This window comes from Macadamia integrifolia, chromosome 10 (assembly GCF_013358625.1).
Source record: "Macadamia integrifolia cultivar HAES 741 chromosome 10, SCU_Mint_v3, whole genome shotgun sequence".
In the NCBI taxonomy this organism is placed as follows: domain Eukaryota; kingdom Viridiplantae; phylum Streptophyta; class Magnoliopsida; order Proteales; family Proteaceae; genus Macadamia; species Macadamia integrifolia.
In genome coordinates, this window is record NC_056566.1 from 31,541,956 (window position 1) to 31,563,686 (window position 21,731).

The 21,731-nt window shown below is 39.6% G+C and overlaps 1 protein-coding gene across 2 annotated transcripts in view; it reads left to right on the forward strand.

Moving 5' to 3' along the window:
* Positions 1 to 21,731, forward strand: part of LOC122090833 (tubulin-folding cofactor E) — a 40,049-nt gene that overhangs the window by 11,555 nt on the left and 6,763 nt on the right. For both annotated transcript variants that reach the window (XM_042660555.1, XM_042660556.1), the window contains exons 5-11: positions 4,914 to 5,060; positions 5,144 to 5,218; positions 11,628 to 11,737; positions 11,828 to 11,970; positions 12,338 to 12,399; positions 15,696 to 15,803; positions 15,877 to 15,911. In XM_042660555.1, coding sequence (XP_042516489.1) covers positions 4,914 to 5,060; positions 5,144 to 5,218; positions 11,628 to 11,737; positions 11,828 to 11,970; positions 12,338 to 12,399; positions 15,696 to 15,803; positions 15,877 to 15,911 — 680 coding nt within the window. The remainder of the gene's footprint in view (positions 1 to 4,913; positions 5,061 to 5,143; positions 5,219 to 11,627; positions 11,738 to 11,827; positions 11,971 to 12,337; positions 12,400 to 15,695; positions 15,804 to 15,876; positions 15,912 to 21,731) is intronic.

Consider the following 21,731-nt stretch of genomic DNA (forward strand, 5'->3'; position numbering starts at 1 on the left):
TTAGATATTTGGGATCTATCAGTAATAAAGAAGCGATATTGATGATGATATGCCATATATAATTTAAAGTGGGATGGATGAAGTGGAGTGTGCGACTGTGTGTCTGGAGTCTTGTGCGATCGACGTGTCCCTGTAAAGCTTAAAGGAAAATTCTATTGGACGGTTGTGCGACCAACTATGATGTATGGGGCAGAATGTTGGGCAGTTAAGAAGTGGCATATTGATAAATTATATGTAGTGGAAATAAGATTGTTAAGATGGATGTGTGGAAAAACTAGGAGGGATAAGGTAAGGAATGAACGTATTAGAACGGATTTGGGAGTTTCCCTGATTCATGATAAGCTTCGTGAAAGTTGTTTGAGATGGTATGTCCATGTTCAATGGAGGCCATTGGATTCACCAGTAAGGAGGAGTGACCTAATCCATATAGAAGGATCCAAAAGAGCAAGAGGCAGGCCTAAAATGACCATAGGAGAGGTTTTGAGGAAAGACATGCATTACAGGGCCATTTTTCCGAGTTCCTTAGAGAGTTGTCTCGCGCCCCTTGGTATTCTCTATCTACCCACCTGCGTTGGTTTTGGGTATAGGTACCCTTTTGTTGAAGGTTGTTCGAACATATTAGGACTTATCCCAATTATGGTCTCGAATAGAGTGGAGTGGAGGGCTAAGATCCAGGTAGCTAACCCCCTATAGCTGTGTTCTACTTCATTAATGTTCTTAATAATCTGTTTCCCCTGGCTTCTACTTTTTTTTTTCTTGTATTTGCTTGGATTTATGTAGCCGACCCCATTAAGTTAGGATCAAGGTTTAAGATCTCGCTCTCGCCCTCTATCTTGCTGATCCAAAAAAGAGAGATCTGGTGATCTCGTCGAGATCATGTATTTTTTCTCGGTCGACTCGGTGGCCATATGGTCTTTGTGGCCCTTGAAACTTGCTATTTACTCTATTTTAGGCCTTCTAAACACAATGAGAACATCAGTTTTTATAAAAATCAAACCTAAAATGGTATTTTGATTTCGTATGTAAGTAGTCTTCGACTCTTCGGACCCTAGGCCAATATGCTTTATTCCACAATCCACATTCCACCATCAACACATGACACAACATAATCATAAGAATTTAAAAGACATCATAGATAATTACGTTATTATTTAGCAATTAACATTGATGACTGCTGAGTCATATTCATATACATTGAAAATTTGAAATGACAGAAGATAAGCCACATAACATAATGTCAGTGTTATATGCATCATTTATTTAAACAGAAAAATAAAAAATAAAGAAAAATTTAAAATAGAAAAATATATTTCCCTCCATGAATCCATAGATTAGTGTTGTATGCATCACATATTAAAAAACCCAATATAAACCAACAAGTATTGATGATGTTTCCATGAAAAAATGGGTTTGAGGAGATTTTTTTTTAAAAAAAATCTAAAATGGTTTTTGAGAAGAAAAGTAAATCCAAATGTAGATGAGGAGGTAATATTCTCTACTCTTTAAGCTTCAATGAGTGTAGGAATGGAGATCCTCAAGCAAAAACACCAAAATCCTTGCTCCTTAGTGTTTTTGTAGAGGCGAGATTTGGTGAGATCTGCAAGATAGAGGCGAGATCTCGGTTGAGTTTTTGTACAATTTATAACTTGCCATGCATCTCTTCTCGCCTTTTTGAAAAAAAAAATATTTATTAGCGATCTCGGAGAGATCTCGTCGAGATCTTAAACCATCGCTAGGATAAGGCTTTGTTCTTGTTGTTGAATCATACTAATATTGTTAGTTATTTTGATGCTGGCTAGGCTGGTGTTGATCATGGTCAGAGCACCACTACTGGGTCTATACATTTGTTGGTGGTAATCTTGTTACATGGGTGATGTAGATATAGTTGCACTTGCCTGGTTGGACCAGCCAGACCGGTTGTGGAAGCCAAGGGCCAAGAATAACCGGTCCAACCCAGGTTTTTGGTCCAACAAGGGTTGGTAGTAGTTAGTCTTACATTATGTCTTTTATTTGTCTTTGAGTAGGATACTTAGGAGGTAGAGAAGTAGGTTTTTGTATGGAGTCTAAGTAGGAGTTTATTTCAGTATTAAAGTCCAAGTAGGAGTACTCTTTTATTTTCCCTTTATATACTTACATAACTCAATGTTTAATTTTTAGAGAGATTATAAATTTTAGAATTAGTGAATTCATGTGTGGTGTGTGATCCCTTCCCCCTCTTGTGCGATTTTCCGTCTTCTCCCTAAGGCTACTCCATCAGTGGGGGGGTAAGAAACAGATGCCCATGACTCGGTTTAGTGTTGAAAATGAATATAAAGTGATGGCAAATGTAGTGGCTAAATTGATATGGTTAAAACTCATATTCCTTAACTTGTTTTTCTAGTTGACAGGCCTATTGATCTGCATTGTGATCATCAGGCTGCTAATTACATTGCCAGTTATCCAGTTTTTCTATTGACAGACCAAGCATGTTAAGGTTGACTCAAGTTTTGCGAGATGTTGTGATGAGAAAGTTGATTTCTACTCCTGTTAGTTCTGCTGATCAGCTTGTGGTTTGTTTACCAAAGATCTATGTTTCTTTAATGCTGTTTCAAGCTGGGTATGAGAGGTGTGTATGTTCCAGCTTGAGGGGGAGTCTTAAGAAATTAAGTATAGTAGTGGTAGACGACCCCATTTAGCTAAGATTTTCCAATCTTGCTGGGTTGTGCCTCTTTCCTTTGACATTCATTTCTCATATTCTGTTTTGACCTCAGATTTCCCTTTTTCTGTTTTGCACAGATCCATGTAGCCGACCCCATTATGTAGGGATAAGGCTGAATTTGTTGAAGTGGTTACCGCAGGGGTGTTTTAGTCATTGTAATATTATGTTTTGTTTATGTGTGAATACACATAATCCAAAGGTGCTGGTTATAAATAAAGTGTGTGGCTAATACAGATTGGGTTACTCTCTTTTATCCCAGTCGGTAGTTCTCTCCATCTTTTCTTCTTCTTCTTCTTTGCTGGTTCTCATTGTTTTGTTTTGTTAGAGCGGCCCCTTTTCAGTGTTTGTTATAGACCTAACAACTTTACATGCTGAAACATCCTCAACTCAGTGGATGGGTTCATTTGAAGGCTGGCTGTTGTCTATTGTAGCTCTTAGTTTGCCTATTTGGTGCTGCAGCGCCCCGGGTGGAAATATCACACATATAGAGGGGGAGATGGTAGGGCTGGCACTTTTGCCAAATAGTTGTTTCACGTTTGAACATAGTTGTCAAAGCGTCGCCTAGGCGTCCGGGCAGGCCTCGGATGCCTTGGTCCCATTGCTTCTAGGTGCCCTCCAATGCCTTGGGTTGCCTAAACGCCATGACAACTAGGCATTTGAAGTAGATATTTAAAGTTGGTTCCAATTTGTAATGGAGTGTCACATACCTGCATAGTTGTCAAGGCGTCGCCAAGCGCCTTGGCGTCCGGGCGGTTTGTTGCCTTATTGCACTGTATGTTGGCTTATATTTTTTGCACTTATTTGTGCCAAATATCATATTGAAGTAAATGTTTTTACTTAAGATATTATTCATAAATAAGCAAATACCCCCTATTTGAATCCAATAATAATAGTTTAAAAATCAAATTCCAAAAGGATAAAAAGTCAACCCCCGTTCCAAGAACAAAAAATGATTTTTTGGTTGTAGGGCGATTTTTAACTTTCGAATGCTAAGGTTTTTCTCAGTTCTGAAAATTTTATAAATTTTATCATGGTAGAACATTGCTAAAAACCAAAAGTCCGGTAAAATAATATTTTGTTTTGATGTCTATAAAAATATGTCGATTCAGGCGACAACATTCATGCACTTTAAAATAAGTTTGACCGAAACATAACTTTGTCATAACAACTCAGATTTAAGTAATCTTAGACTTGTTGGAAAGCTAGTTTGGTGTCATATTTAATACAAAAAATCTCATAAAAATAAAATCATTTGACCAATAAAACTTATTATAGAACAAGAGCATATCTCTAAATGTCAATAAGTCATGTTGATTTTTATGACTTGATGTGAGTGTGACTATGTTAATTTTTTAGGACTTGATGTTGCTTAATGTTGATTGATTTTTTTGTCGTAGGGTATATATTATAACATACAAAATAACTTTAGAAAATAGGGGATATAAAAAATAACACATGGGTGATTTGATCGCCATGGCAACGCCATAGCGAGTGATCCACCACCAAATCGATTAGCCACCCCTCCACCGCCTTGGGTCGCCGTGACGCCGTGACAACTATGCATACCTGTTCATAGCACCATGCTTATGTTAGAATTTCTGATTTCAATTGGACTAATCTGGTTGTTTTAATGATTTAGTTCTGGATTTGAGTTATCGCTAATCTGTTTGATTTTATTATTTCATTGAAAAATATATGGAACTCCCTAAAGAATTAAGAATTCTTGCACTTTTTTGGCTATGCTTTCTCCAAGATCCTTTTCCAACATTCAAAAGCATCTAGAGTTGTATCACTTTCTTGGCATGTGCTTTTACCATCATATTTTGTATTGGTTAAGACTGGAGTTTCCAAAATTTAGGGGAGACAGAAACTTGTCAGATACCCAGTCTAGGTGGTCATGTATTTCATAATCCACATTGAAGACATGGATTTCACAGACCTGAGTTTCTATTATCTTCATACGGTATGTGACAGACTGGATTTACATGGACTCGTAGTCCATTTGGTTATAGATGAATATATCTCTAATGAACTATATATGGTCTTGTCTCATTTCAGTCTGGATTTGGTCTCGACTACTTTCATACAATCATAGCCCTTTTCTGGTGCCAGATTTGTTATGTTTATTTTGGAAACTGGTTTATCAGTATCAATCTTTACACTCACTTCAATGGATCATTATTATTTATTAGAAAATTGTGTGTTTTTCATCAAGGATGTTGGTGTCATCTGTGAAGGGTTGCCAGCTCTTGAAGCTCTGAATCTTACCAATAATGATATGATGAAACAAATTTCTGGACTTCCATTACTGAAAAGCATCCGCATCTTGGTTTTGAGTAGTTGTGGTATAACATGGGCACAGGTATAATTTTGATTCTTTCCTTATTTTCTTTGAACCCTTTTGAATCAGTGAATATCATTTACTTCAATTTTAAATGTTTGCAGGTTGAATTACTTAAGCAATCACTTCCTGCAGTTGAGGAGCTCCACTTAATGGGAAACAATTTGAGGGAAATAATGGTGTGCCCTACTTTCTTGTAAGATTAAGATTTATTTGGATGCTTAAACATTCGTGGTATGATATTTTTTCCATTTTCTATTTTTGGTTCTTTTCTAAAATAATTACTTCATGGATGGACAGTTTTGATTTACACTTTCAAGTTTCTGATTGTATCTTCAGTTATCCTCTATACTCTGTGTGATGTCTTTCCCATTTTATCAGAATTGTTATCTGGCTAGCTAACTGTATTGTATGTTGACAGATATAGTAGGTATTTCGTTGAATTAACATGATTTAAATACTAAGAATTAAAACATCGTTTTGGTACATTGGCTGGGATATTTCATAAAGTGAAGAACCATACCCCTATTTCCTGTATCAGTGTTTGATAATTTTGGTATATGTATATTTTAATTTATAGTGCTGATTCCACTTTCTTCCTCCATATATGTAACTCAACTAAGCCTTATCCCAACTAAATGGGTTTGGTCAAGTGGTTCCTGTTTTGCCATTCAATTCTATTCAAAGCCATAGACATTTTAAACCTAATCCATGCATGTCCTTTATCACCAACTTCCTCCAAAGTCATTTAGGCCTATCCCTTGATCTTTTAGCTCCTCTATCATTAAGGGGGTACTTGGCAAGTTGCTTCATGGAACTGCATGAAGTTCTAAAGATTCAGGGAATCGTTTGTGTTCAGAATTGATGAAGATTTAATAAATATATGAGTGTTGGCTCATTTTTTGCTAGGCGTTTTTTTTCTTTCTTTTTTCCCTCATATAAGGTTTTCCCCCATTCCCTTTCTATGGTTTGATTGTCCAATGTTCCGTTTTTGTTGCTAATGGAGTTATGGGATTAGAAACGTGAAAGTAAATGCAAACAAACGTACAAAACCGCACAGTTAAACAGTTAAAATGGTAAATTGGCAATCCCTTGAGTCAAGGACAGAGAATTTATTTGACTACTGAATGGTGTGGTGGTAAATTCCTTATTCCATTTTCGATGTGGGTGTGCCTTATCAGTTCTCATTTCGGAAGGTTCCAATGTAGTGAGTTTTAGTTGTGTTGTAGCTTAATCCATGAAACCTGTGTCTATTCTGTCACCACCTTTACAGAAAAGTAGTCTCAGAGTATGCCCCAATTCATGTAGAGGACAAGCACCACTGCACATATAGGATGGATCATGAAGCAGTGCCAAAATATGTATTCTTTGTCTTTTTTCTTCTTCATCTTTGTCATCAGCTGCTTCTGTTGCTCCAACACCATCTTTCTCGTCTGTCTTTTCTTTCTTCGACTACGACTATGCATCTTCTCCTTCGTTGTCTTTATGTTCTTTTTCTTCTTCTGCAGCGACAGGACTGTTGCTTTCCTTTCCTTTCCCCACCCCTATTCCTTAGTGTATAGGATGGCAAGAGAGAGGAGTACCCTCAAGTTAATGTTGACTGCGGAATCCATATACACATTATGAACATGCAGTTCGCCTGGCAGCCAGGCAAGAAATCCATGTAAACTTGCGGATATAAGGTTTTCTTTGTATTATATCAGCCAAAAGTGTGATTATGGTTTGTATGCAGCTGGAAAACAATAATGAGTAAACTCTAATGGGGTTCAAAAGCATTAGGATTCTTACTTTTTTTTGAATGTCGGGAACACTGCTTTGCTGATTTTCTTTTGCCCCAAAGGCCATTCTCTGGCTCTTCAATCAACTTGGGTTTTTCTGAACTTGGTGAACATGAGGTTGCTGTCCCGGTTAATCCACTTTGGTAGTCTTTGTCTTGGTTCACCTGGAAATGAAGTCCCCTATGGGAATTTAGGGTTAGTGGGGGAGGTAGAGGGTTGCACCGCTAATTCCAGATGTTTCAAATTTAAATTTAATCCCTTTCTCTATTATCCAATTGCCAGGATCAGATCATGAGATGTCAGGTAGGGGACAAAAAGGTTCTAAAATTGGGTCCTGAGGTCTGGTGGATGTCATGGGCTGCTGATCAGAGGTGGTGGCGTCTTGGGTTGGACTGACACTTGAAGTCCTTAATATGGTGAGCCTAGGTTTGCATAAGAGACCATTCCTTGCACCCAGAAACATGGGTCTTGTTCTCTTAAAGATCTTTGAAAGCAAATGAAAGTTTTATGCTTCAGTTTGTAGCAAGGGAAGAGACCTGGAGGCCTAGGTTAATAGGTTATACATCTTGATACCTAGTGAAAGGAGAAACTTCTTGATCAAGGGATTCCAAAATCCCTTTAAACAATAGTAGAAATGAGGTTAATTAACAACCAGAATACATTTTGGCTAAATGATGCAGAATTTCAGCAAGAAGAGGAGATGGGGCTGTTGTTTTCGGTTTGGTTCAGTTTGTTGGGTCAAAGTGAACCTATGGTTCAAGATTGGGTCAAGGTAGCCTTAATTTTGAATGCCTCATGGGTTATATGAGCCATGAAGTTGGTATCAAGGATCGAGATCTTGGTTTTGGACCTGATTTTGGTTGGGCCCAAAACCGAGACATGTCGGATCTCATTTCGAGGTATCGACACTGGGTTTAGTTTCAGCCAGGCCCAAAACTGACACAACTTGGAGTTTTCAATCAGTGTTAACCGAGATTTAGTTCCATGCTTAGTATATTTGAGATTTCTATTGTGGGCCAATTCTATAAGTCCAAATATTAGGATTTAAGGCCTATATGAGATTCGTGAAAGTTCCTATTTTAGAAAGTTGTCTAGAAATCTTCTGTTTTGTTTGCTCTAGAACTCTCTTGCTTCTGCATGAAGGGTTACTATATTCTTGTATTGTTGCAAGGTTATAAATAAAAGAGTAGGGGATCATACTACCCAATGGTTTTGACAAGACACTACAGTGTTGTGCTTGTTTCTTCTGAGAGAGAAGAGTGCTCTTGTGAGACACAATGGCAACCTTGTTGGGAAGCCAAGTGGACTGGTGAGAAGCTGGTTGAGTTCTAGGTATGAGGCCTAGTCCATATCCCCTCCCTTGGTCTATCTTCGTCTTCTTCTATTAAGTTCAGTTTCTTCCATCACCTATTTCTCCTGTTTTCTGTTTAATTCTTGAGTTGCTTTGCTGTTAACAAATCTTAGTCTTCTCCTCAAGTTGACAGATCTGGATTAGTGCTGATACTGTTATCTACACTGGTAAGGGGGAGTGATTTGATTGCGATTGAAGGAGCTAAGAGAGCTAGGGGCAAACCTAAAATGACCATAGGAGAAGTAGTGAAGAATGACATGCATAGTCTAGGTCTTGTCCCTAGTATGACCTCGGATAGAGCCTATAGCCGATCCCATTTAGCTGAGATTTTCCTGACTTGCTGATGCCGTGCCTCTTTCCTTTTACTTCCATTTTTCTTTTTTGTTTTTAGCTGAGATTTTCCCGACTTGCTGGTGCTGTGCCTTGTTCCTATTACTTTCATTTCTCCTTTTTGTTTTTGCACGGGTCCATGTAGCCGACCCATTAAGTTGTGATAAAGCTGAGGTTGTTGTTGTTGAACTACGGTTGTCTACTCTTCCATTGATTTCAACTTGTTTTCAACTGCCTAATCTGAACTCTGTTACAGCAGCATACGTACTTGAATTTCTAATTTTTCTGCAGACACCTAATTCCAACCACACTGGCTATTTTCTGTCTCCCTTAGCGTCTAATCTTAAACAGTGTTTCTATTTTAGTTTTACTTGCTATATTGATCCTCAGTTATTTTTTTCTGTTGGTGGCAGAATCTGAGCACTATTTTGGCAACTTACTAATTTTGTAACTCTTTGATAAATTCAAATCTGAGTGGATAAACATCCAACTTTGCTGGACTATTCATCTCATCATCATCAAGCCACTTGATTGGAATTTAGACCAGATCTGATTCCTTTCTCTCCAGTTTGATTATTAACTTGACCTGCGGTTCTAGATCATGTGTTGGTTTCTGATTCCTAGCCCTTGGTTACTCATACTCATTACTAAGGAGGCTGGAGAGGGGCTGTTGGAAATTCTTTTAAAGTTTTGTTTGCACCCTCCCTTTTTCATCTTTGGATACGCTTGGTGAGGGGCTGCTATCATGAATACATGGGTTCGAGCCTGAGGGTGGCAAATTTAATGCCAATGTTTAGGACTGTTTCTAATTCACATATCCTGGGACCTTGTGAAAGCAGGACCTGTACCAACTTACAGCCCTCTTAGACGAAAGCAAAGAATTTCATCAAGGAAATAAAAATGATAGAATATATGTTATAGGGGAATTATCTTCACTATAAGGGTGAGAATGTCAGATGGGAAAGAAGTAAAACAAATGCATTGGCCAGTCAGTTACTTCGTACCTTTCTTCTCTCCTTTTCGAAGTTTGGGAGAAAAACTGGGTAAACCAATGGCTAAGGCCGATGGGAAAGGCGTGGCATGCTTTATTTACTAGAATCTTTTTTATGGATTCGGTCTTCCTAAGTCTATAGTCTTAGATAATGGTACCCGAACCGCATGTTAGCAACTGGATTTTAGGATTACTCATCATTTTAGCACCCCTCAGAGCTACGCTCTGAGTACACAAACAAGACCACGCTTAGTATCCTCAGCAAGACTGCTAGGAGAATAATTAGGATTGACTTAGGCACAAGTCCGGGAAACAAGAAAACCAAGTTGCTGATGCACTAAGCAGAAGGCTTTCTCTTTTAGGAGCTATGTTTGTCGAAGCTGTTGGGTTCGAGGCTATAGAAGGTCAGTACAAGATGGATCCTTATTTCAGCTCGATTCTGGAGCAGTGCTATTCAATAGGGTTAACCAGAGATCGCCCTATAGAACGACTAAGGGTTGGAGATGAAGAATGAAGTGCAAGAAACTAGTTGAAACAGATCGATATCAGAGTGGAATCGTTAATAAATAGACGGGGGCTATGCTTGCTTCGAATAAAAAGATCGATATGCGTATAGACAGAAAGAGATGGATATAGTTGCCTGTATCTAAACCAAATAAGGTTGTTTTTTCCTTATTTGGTTTAGAGTTGGGGCTTTCGAGCAAGCTGAAAAACTACAGCACGCGCGTTAGCGCAACGGTGCTTTACGATCAGCTTTACTTTGCCCAAGTGCTTTCATAAAGGTTAGACCTAGCCCCTACCTTGCTTCAGAAATGCTTGTTTCTAGCAAGGCTGAGATATTCAAGCGAGGTTGGTTGATTCTACTCCATAAGTTCGAGAGGCGGATTGAATAATGCCTCAAAAAACTATTATTCGGGCATCTACTGTTCACCAAGTACTACTGATCGAGGTGGTGCCAGGCATGCCCCGAAGTCTCGGCCCTTTCCCCAAGACAAGAGAGATGCCTAGCGTTGTACACTCACCGATGTAATGAATAGGCAGACACTGCATCTTGATTTGATTATGCGGAACGACGAAGAAAGGGTGTGGACTCTTCGAGTGCCTCCCCTAAGTTTGTGGGTGGTAGTATGACTTATTGGTACCTCATTGAGCTGCGGTAAGTGTTGGTTTGCCTCTCTACGGTTTGCCCTGTAGTTATGGCCCCGGGTGGTGCCGTGGTAGTACCCCAGAGCCCCTCACTCCGCCACGATTGGGGGAGAGAGTAACAAGACGGAATGGGATCATTGTTCAGTCGTAACCCCTTAAAATAGAAGCTTGTTAACGTCGTCCCGGTATGTTGGATACAACACATAGACGCCCCTATGACCGGAGAGGAGTGTACCCACTTAAGCTAGCTAAGCCACACAAACCAGGAGAGAGACGGGCGGTCCTCCACAAACCGAGCTGTAGTTGACAAGATACGTAATTGCAGTTACCCTAGGAGAGAGCAAGAGAGAGATTGACTAACCTGTAGGCGGTAAGAGGCAGAGGGGGTAGCGAGCGAGGGTAAGTTCCGTTAATATGTAGCCATCCCTTCCCCTGAACACTTATACACTCTCGTCGCCTTACGGTATTTTGACTCTATAGGTAGGTATCGGTGGGGCTTGCATAATGTAGTTGTAGTTAAGGCTGCATTGAAGTAACGCTTTTCTTTTTGAAGATATACTGAAGTCCCAAAGGCCAACAGGGCTCTCAGGCCGGGACGTCTGACAGATTGCTTGGCCTCCTGCGCTGGAAGCGATAGCGGTTTCGGGTATCGCTTCTAGCGGTTAGTTTCTATTCTGTAGGCATTTTGGGCTGGAAGGAGGCAAGCAAATGAAGGGAGGCATTATGGGCCAACTACAAGAAGCAAAGCCCCAACTAGCAGAGAATTTCATCAAGGAAATAAAAATTATAGAATATATGTTATAGGGGAATTATCTTCACTAGAAGGGTGAGAATGTCAGATGGGAAAGAAGTAAAACAAAAACCGCAAAGTCAATGAACAGCATATGCAAATTAATGTTTCCCAAATCAAATTCTGCCAATTGTTCTTCATATTGTTTCTTGTTACTCTGGGACACCTTTTTTATTTTTAGTTTTATTTTCTGCTCTTTCAGCCTTCGTCCTCCAATTTTGTTGGAGGATTTGATTCTTTGCGGCTTTTAAATTTGGAGGACAACTGCATAGCTACATGGGATGAAATTCTGAAGCTTTCTCAGCTAAGAAAGTAAGTTTGTTCTTAACTCTGAAAGCTTGCTACATTAGTTGTGGCTAGTCAAGTTCTAGAAACTATTAAAATGTGGTGTTCTGCATTCAGCTTAGAGCAGCTTCATTTGAACAAGAACAATCTGAACCACGTCTTTTATCCTGATTATGATCCATGGCTTGATTTGCACAATGGTGAGGAAATGATGAAGAATCACTATAAGCCTTTCGAAAATATACGCTGCCTTCTTCTAGGTATTTACTTTTCAGTTTTAGGTTATCTATGGAATTTTGCTTGATATGTTTACATGTCTTCTATATAGTTTGTCAAACTAAGTGGGCAAGCCTGTGGCGCACAGTTAAGTTGCATTATTGCAACATGTTGTTCACAGGTTCGAAACTTGGAAGCAGCCTCTCCTGCTTCAGGGGTAAGGCTTTGTACATTTGTCCCTCGCAGACGCTGCAGTAGCGGGAGCCCTGTGCACTGGGTTGCTCTTTTTTTTTCTTTTAGTATGTTGAACTTAGCTAGTTGAGTTCTCATTCTCTCATCAATTTTAATGAATGAATGCATGCGTGTGTGTATGCATTTATGTATGAATTAACTGTATCCCATATGCATCAGGGGGTAACAAGATTGAAGATCAGGCATCTGTGGATTCCTTGAATTCATTCCCTAATTTGATGGTGAGGTTATTTCATTTGAATTGCTGATTGCTTAAACTTTTCATTGGCTGTGAATAATATGAATATTAAGTTGGTTTACGTGCTATATTGGAATGGAAAATCTAGCATGCTGATGCAATTGCAAACTGTGAATCATCTGAACAAAGATTAAGTGTTACTTCTACTCATCTGCATGTTCATTTGAAGGGCTAGTTGGTTTATTGTTCTTGCAAGAACACCTGAGAATTTAGTTTTTTTCAGTCACCAAAGAGTTGGCCTGCAATAATGCTTCTGGATAGTGAAACATAACCATTTTCAAACATCAGGTGGGAACTTTACTCTTGAGAGTAGGGTACCTATCAATAATTTAAGAATTTTTTTTTGGTTACTTTTGACTGTATGATTTATGATGGTTGTATGAAGTCTCAAGATCTGTATGTCAAGGACTGCCAGGATGAATATAGAATTTGTGTACGAGAAGGTTGTACAGCCTATTCTATTCTGTTCCGTGGTTTCTGTCTTGCTGCAAATATGAATACAAATAGGGCAAGCCTGACCTCTCAATAATATCAGGAGGCAAGTGCTATATGTTTCTCTTGAATGCAGCCAATGTTCAAGTATTGGTATCGGGCAGCATATCTGAAAGCTGGTTTTAAGAGACTTTGTATTGGGGGGATGCTGGATACACTAAGTTACACATGGATATATGCAAAATTAGTGTTTTTAAGCATAGCATATCATAAGTAAGCAATAAATAATAATTTCTAATCACTAAAATGAGGCAAGAGGATTCAAATTCCTTTTGTCGTGTACTTAGCAAACGAACAATAAAACATGAGATTGAAATGTGTGATTAAAATCCAACATAGGCCAATGGACAAGAACCATACTTATAAATTAAACATATATGCAAGTATAAACATACTTAACAAGCAAGCTATATATAATATAATTATTAACATACTAAACATTTGCAATACGAAGAAATATTAACAATCTACCAAGCAAGCAATATGCAATTATTTGTATATTTTTTATAGATTTTTTCCTCTCAGTTATCATTTTAAGAAGTTTTTTTTTTTTGGTCTAAAATAAAAAGTTTGATGGTAAAAAGTTTGATTCCTCTTATTTATAAATATGCAAGGACTAATATGGAAAATTAAGAAATATTTTCCTTTGTTGTAATATGGTCTCATTGCTCTCTTGCTCTCTCTCTCTCTCTCTCTCTCAGTGGTAATCTCTTAAACCCTCGAGAGCCTTCTCCCTTCGTTTCTCTCTCCTTTTTTGGTTTCTCAGATCTTCTCCCATAATATGATCCGAGTGACCCTCTTTTGTCAGAATCGATTTTTTTGCTTTTAGGGTTTTCCCTCATCAAATTTTCAAGGTTGTTTCCTTGCTTTGGTATGCGCTGCTGATCATGGTTGCTGCTCCTTTCATTTGTGGATGTTTTAGCCTCTTTTTTTTTTTCAACTTGCGTGCAATTCTTGATTGGTATCAGACCTTACCAACGCATCAACTGTAACTGAAGGGATGAGTCTTGGCACAAATAACTCTTTTCCTTCATTCCCTATAGGCTCTGTTCGATTGGATGGGAACAATTTTCTGATGTGGTCGCGTTCCTATTATCTCTTCATTGATTCAAGCGGCTATGTTGGCTGTATTACAGGCGAAACTGTGAAGCCTGCTACTGCTGGTGGCCACATAGGAAGTGGAGCTCTGATAATTCTTTGGTCCCCCTCCACCACGGGTTGCTTCTCCTCTTCCTCAGCCTGGAACCTTGTTCGCTCTTCCTCCCCCACCATTCCTTGGCATAAAGTTGTTTGGTTCGGAGCTCACATCCCTTGCCACAACTTTATTGTTTGGAGAGCCCTCTCCAACTGCCTGCCCACCCGACCCTTTCTCATTTACCGTCATATTCATGTGTCCCCTACTTTCTGCCTTTGTTGGAATGGCCAGGAAGACTCCAATCACCTCTTCTTCGACTGCGCTTTCTCCTTGCGCATATGGAATTTTGTTCTCTCCAAGTGTTGGCCTGTCCGGAGAAGGCCCCTCCCCCTTCACAGAGAGTGGGTTTGGATTGATATGTCTTTTGCTAGGAATTCCATCTGTGACATTGCTGGGAAATTGGCTTTTGGGGCTACCATCAACCATATTTGGATGGTGCGTAACCTCCATAGATGGACCTCCAACTCTAGATCTTTTGAGAAGATTTGGAAGGCCATATACTTTGACGTCTCCAAACTTGGTTCCCTCCCCCTTATACTGGTTGTTGATTCCCCAAGGAACATGCTTAATGTTGTCTCGTGGGGTCTCCCTCTATCTATTTTGATGTCCCCTTGCCCTTTAGGGTTGTTTTCCTCCCCCTGCCTCTGGCATTGTATATCCCTCCCCCTTGCATTTAATTTAATTATTCATAAAAAAAAAAAAAAATTTCTTTGGTGATGTCCTTTCTCCTCGACTCTATGCAACTCTAGATTGCTCGGGGTTATCTTCTCTTGGATACTGCTGCCAAGATCTGGAAGGCTGCTCAGGATACATATTTGATATTCCTAGGTTGGGAATGATGCCAGGTCTATGAATTGCACAAGAAACTTCATGAGACCAAGCAATAGAACCCAACCCTGTATCAATATGTTTCTAAGTTACGAAGTCTGTTTTGCCACTAAGCCTTTGATTTGAGTGTTCTCTTTGCTCGTGTGGCCCACAATGATTCCTAATAGGAGCTCCAAACACCAGCATCGTATCAGAACTAATCTACATATTCTTTTCTGCTTGTTGAGTAGGATCAAAGACTGGAAATGCCTCTTACTATTTCTACGATTACTGGAATGGTGGATAGATGCTTCCCCTGAATCTGCATATATGTCATGGAAGAAGCTTGAACTACCTTGGTAGTCTTTCTTTTTATTTCCATTTTCATAGGTAGGTTGCATCAGAAGTCTGCCATTGAAAACATCAACATGTCCCCACTCTCCAGGTGGGAGATGCATGCAGATGCTTAATGTTGATGCTATAAAGATATCAACATGAAGGAATAAGTAACTATCATAAAAAAAAAAAAAAAAAAAAAAAAAAGAAGAAAAAAGAAAAGAAGAAAAAGGAAAAAAAGGAAGCAAATACTAAGTTGATTGAAATAAATTCCCTTCTCTTTGCTTAATTGTTGGAGAATGACAATTGATGTAAACTATGCGCTCGGATAACAGGAGAAAAGAACTAATAGATTGTTATTGTGATTGAGTGCTTGTGGTGTTGTCTCTAAGACCTGCTAATCATTATCTTTTTGTTTGGATTGTTCTTCCTGTGGGTTTTATGTGAAGGATATTAGACTTTCTGAGAATCCCATAGCTGATCCAGGAAGAGGCGGTCTCCCTAGATTTATTCTGATTGCACGTTTAGCAAAAGTTGAAATACTAAATGGAAGTGAGGTAGATAGCGTGCTCTTTTCTGTATGTTCTATCCCTGATTTTTTATGTTCTATTAATCTTTTACTCCTTTCAGGTAAGTCCTCGCGAGCGGAAAGAATCTGAGATCCGGTATGCTATTTTTTTTTTGGAGTATCCATTTTTCATGTGGACATTTAGTTCTTACTCTTCAGATAGTGTGTGAATGGATTTTCAATAGGAGTTTTATCCTTCTGAGTTTTTATTTTACATCGTTCACTTTAGGATTAGGATGGTCACCGAGGATTAAAATATCGGTATCGGTCGCCATACTGGTCAGATAAATTTAAGATACATATTGGAGGGTATTGTATCCGATATGCTAAGATATGTAAAGATCAAGGATTAAAGTATCGGTATCGGTTGGCTAAATTTAAGATACTATTAGAGGGTATCGTTTTGGAATTGGAGATACTTTAAACCATGATGGTCACAATCTCTTCATTTGCTGTTTCTTCTTCTATCTTAGAGTAAGTGATGCAGATCAATTCCATGGGCTAAAGTACAGCCACAGGAATCAAGCGGTAGGTCCATCATCTCTTTACATGGATCAACTCATAGGCCATAGAGCCAACTAGCCCACGCCTGGGTCTCCCAAACCCAGATTGTGGGGTACCTTAGGCAGCAAGCTTGAGTCAAATTGTCAAGTCTTCAGTCTAGCTATCTCAACCTTGTCATCTCTAGTCACCACAATGTCATCTACATAAACAATTAGGGTTGTGATGGTATCATTACCTCCCCGAGTATATAAGGTGTCGTCAGCTTAATTGTAGGAATGCCCATTCTTCAGAATAGCCTGTCTAAACCTCTGAAACCTGGCTTTCAATTATTATTTGAGACCCTACAACGCCTTTTTGAGGAGACACATTTGCCTTTTAGCTGTACTTGAAACTAGGTGGAGTTTGTATGTACACTTTCTATTCTATGTCACCATGGAGGAAAGTGTTCTTCACATCCAATTGATACAATGGTTTGTTTTTATTAGCTGCCAATGATAAGAGTGCTCTAAACGAATTGTGTTTAGCCACTAGGGCAAATGTCTCCTGATAGTCAATCCATGCACCTGACTGTGTCCTTTGTCCACCAACTTGGCCTTGTATCTCTGAACACCACCATCTGATCAGTACTTGACTGTGTAGATTGATATGCATCCAATTGGAACTTTCCCCCTTGGAAGGTCAACTAACTTCCAAATACAGTTCTTCTCAAGAGCCATAATTTCTCTAGGCATAGCTTGCTTCCTCTTTGGGTCAGACATGGCCTTAGTGACATTCTTGGGAATGGGAATGGAGAGAGCAACACAAAAGGAAACACCTGTAGGAGAGATAGCATCATAGGAAACAAATTGAGCTATGGGATAAATTCAAACTCTCTTTACCTTTCAAATATCAATGAGAAGATCTAACTCAGAAGGAAGGGAAAGAGTGTTACTTAGATTGAGGATGGATCTCAGGGTGTCAATCCAAAGAGAACTCTTGGTAGGCCTTCTTTCCCTTTTTGTTGACATGTAATTTCTTCTCATAATCTCATTACCAACTCCCCCTGAATTATCAAGAACATCAGCAACATCCAGCTCTTTATGTTTACCCACGTCAAAATGAAAAAGGAGGGATAGACAAAGGTGGAAGGAAAGGGATAGCATAAACAACCTCTTCACTCCCATTATGCACTTCTTAAAGAGGGTGCTAATGAGAGTAGAGAAAGGAATAGATTCAAAGAATGTGACATTTTTGGAGAGAAGTCACCTTTGGGAAGTGGGATGGTAGCACTTATAGCTTTTGGTAGAGGGGGAATACCCAAGAAAAGGGCATTTGAGGGCCTTAGGGTCAAGTTTGGTGTAAGTAGACTTACTAATATAAACATAGCAAACACACCCAAACTGCTTGGGGGAAGAGAACAAGTAGAGGCCCAAGGAGATAAAATGTCCAAAGAAGATTCGGAACTAAGAAGTTTAGTGGGCTTACGGTTGATCAAGAAAGCAATAGTAAGAAGGGTGTCAGGCCATAAAGTCTTAAGGACATGCATGCCAAATAGTGAACTCCTAGCGACTTCTAATGAGTGGTGATTTTTCCTTTCAACTACCCCATTTTGTTGGGGGTGTGTCAACATAAGCAAGCTGATGGATAATGCGATTATTGGCAAAAATGTTTTAGAGTCCATACATGCATTCCCCCCTTATCAAAACGAACAATCTTGATTCTAGTAACAAATTGAGTGAAAATAATTTGATAAAATATATATATATTTTTAGGGTGAGAAAAAAATTCATTACCAAACGGAAGAAAAACTTACAACCCCTAAAGAGGGGAGAGGGAGAGAAAAACAAAGCCCATACTCGAAGGGGGGGCTATTCCTAATGATGGAGCTGGACAGCTCCCAGGAATTTACAATATGACAGTTTCTAGTTGAGAGATTACAAGTGGAAGAAACTCTAGAAATCTTGGCCTTGACATCAAAAGAGATGAAGCCCCAATCTTATCAAGAGAGCGAGAGTTGGAGGTCCATTTCCTATGATTTCTTTCCATCCAGATCTGAGTTATGGTTGCGCATTAGGCAAGCTTTACCACAGTATCACAAATAGACTTTTCAGGCTATTCCTGAAAAGTCATATCCACCCAAATCCGTTCTCTATGGAATGGAAGAGTTAACTTGTTGGCTGGCGAGCACTTGGTAAGTATCCCTTTCCAGATGGAGGAGGAGACAATGCAAGCGAAGAAGAGATGCTCAATACTTTCCAGTTCATTTGCGCACAGGATACACATAGGATCCGCTGGAATGCCTTTGTCAATTAGGAATGAATGAATAAGCAAGAAATTTATGAATGCTCTCCAAGTTGTGGAGCTTTGGCGGGGGATGTGATGCTTGAACCAGATGAGCTTGTACCAAGGGGTGGGCTGGTGATGACTCCTGACAAACTCCCAAGTAGCCTTTGCAGAGAAGAGTTTTGAGGAGGAAGGCTTCCGGAGGATAGAATCCTGCCTTTGCCTCTGGGATTCTGGGATAACCGGTAAAGATTTCCAAATATCATCAAGCTGAGGCAAGGACTAAGCTGGGGGGGGGGGACCAATTGCCAAAGGATAATATATCAGCTACAAGGGCATGCTTGGGTAGACCGGAGCTATATATTGTTCTGGCACTTATGGCATGATAGAGGATTTCTTTGGGGTGCTAGGGGTCGACCACAGGAAAGTATTAAGACTCCATATGCTCAATGTCAGCCATGACAGTGTGTACTCTGGCTCTCCCTCTCCTGCCACCATGCATACTAGTAGGTGCAAGTTTAGGGTGATGCTCATGAAGCATCCAACACCTGTCCTTGGTGTGCCTAGGTTTCCCATAGTGGTCACATCGGAATCCATCTCTATCATCTCCACCATGTGGCCCTTGGCCTCTGTCTCCACTCCAATATGCCAACCTCTATGGGAACTAAAGGAAACTGCAATTCTTTCCAATTATGGTAGGGTATCCATGGCAACTCTTCAGGTCTCCTCAGTTTGCAAGTAGCTACACATTTCATCTAAAGATGGAAGAAGTGACCGACGCAAGATTTGCACCCAAATAGGCTTATCATCCGAGTTCGGCCCACCGAGGAGAATCAACAGCCGCTCCTTTTCAAGAGTCCTATAGGCCTTTGCGTCATCCTCATGGTTGGATAGATAGAGATCCCTATAATGATCATACTTCTCCTAGAGTCCAATAACAATATTGTAATACTCAGAGATAGTCCTTTCTCCTTACTTCATTGTGATAACCTTTTGAAGGAGTTGATAGACTTTAGCTAAGTCACCCACTCGCTTAAAAGTCTTGGAGACATTATCCGAAATATCCTTGGTGGTCTCTTCTCATAAACCTCATACCAATCTCAAGTTTCGTAGAAAAAATCAACCGAGTCATAATGGTTGAGTTATCAGTTTCCCATTTCTGGTATGTGGGATCAGTAGGAAGAGCTTTATAGGCACCAGTAATGTACTAACTTCCCTCGACCTTGAAGGGATAACTTCACTAAATGTGCCCAATCTAAGTAGTCGGTACTGTCCAACTTCACAATGGATATCTCATTGTTGGGATTTTTAAATGCAACTGGACTGGGGTTGGTACCAGTTGAACCACCAGCCAAAGCTTCCATAGGTTTACTGACCTTTGACATGATGTATGAACATACTTAGAGGGTCAGTTCGATATCCAAACCAAATGGGGAGTACACTCTACCCAAAAATTTCTTCCCAATACTCAAGTTAAAATTCCAGTAAGTAGGTAACCATAAAAAAAGTGAAGAAAACAAACTCACATACACCCTTCATGATGTAGCTTCATTCTATGACTACATATAAGTCCCAAATGATGTAACTCCCCAACCAATAGCAACCAAACTCACCACACAAAGCATTTTGAGCAAAAAATAGGGCCAAAAAAAAAAAAAAAACTTGATGTACCTGGCAGCTTGGAGGAGAATGAATTGTGCTTCACCAACTCATCTCTTCAATAACAAGGGCATGGGGGGTTGAATACTAACCCTTGGTCGACTCTAATTAGCCCAATCTCATTTCCAAATGTCACTGGATGAAGGGGAAATCAAAAAAGCAAGGGGGAGGCTGGTGTAGATGTGGAGGGTCTTGTTGCTTCTTCACATGATCTTTACAACCTCCAAACTTCTCCGTAAGGCCTTCTAAATGATGAAAAAACTTCAATAAATCTTCTAAGAGTGTTTTTCATGGTATAGCCTCTTTTGGAACCCTCTACTTTTCTAGGGTTCTGGAGCTACAAGAGATGTGAAGCTTTGTTGAGTCTCAAAACAAGGCTTTGATACCAAGTTGGAAAGTATAAGAATCGATTCAAGAGAAGAGAGGAGAAGGTAAGAGGTGAGAAGAGAAGATGAGAGAGAAAGAAGAGAAAAGAGAGGAAGAGAGGAGTGTGCAACTGAATGTGGGAGGAGAAAAGATTCCTCTCCCCTATTTGATTTACACATCAAATAGGAATTACATACATCTCCCTGGAGAGGTAGAAGGTAAAAAATATAATTATAACAAAAGACAACAATATACTACTCTATTGTCCACACTACCCTTGTCACATAAACTCTCAACAGATTTGGCTAAAGAACCCCCCCCCCCCCCAAAAAAAGGGGGTTTTCTAGCACTGTATGTCGAAACAGGTTGAAACCCAATTTTGTGCAAAACTAGGATTTTATATCGAAGGAATTTGACATCTCAATTGATATGGAACCGAAACCTGGAACACCCTGGGATTCCTGCCAAAAACAGAAAGTTTTGGTCGAAATATTGTATTTCTAACGAGTTGCAGGTTATTTTGTTTTGACCAAAGTTGAAACGAACATTTTGCGAGATTTCGGTTGTATTTCGACTGAAGTCTTGAACATTGCATTGCTGATTGAAATAGATTCTATAATTTTGAAAGAAGACCCATTGTGGTTTTTGGTTTAGTATCTGTACCCAGGTGCCAGGAAACTTGCCTTATAAGTGGTACATAGAAAGTCCTACCCTAGCTTTCTGGTTCAGAGTGATATAAATTTGATTCTGATATATTATTTATGGTTTAGGAGAGGCTACAGTTCCTTTAGGTTGAGCACCTTCTGGAAAACTCTGCATCTTGGAGCTCCTTCGTGGACACGATCTACTAATTTGGTTCTGATATATTATTTATGGTTATGGAGAGGCTACATGGCCTTTAGGTTGATGAGAACCTTATGGTAAACCCTGTGCACCCTGGAACTCCTTTGTGGAAAGAATCTTCTACTTTGTCCCCAGATGTGGACTGGGTACCTCCCGAGTTGTGGAGGACGGTTCCTTTCATTTTAATGCTGGGGCTATGAATGGGAGGATTTGGAGGGTATTTTAGGGGAAATGTTAAAACCTGCTTAAAGTATTTGTTCAGACATTGGATGGTTACTTGCAT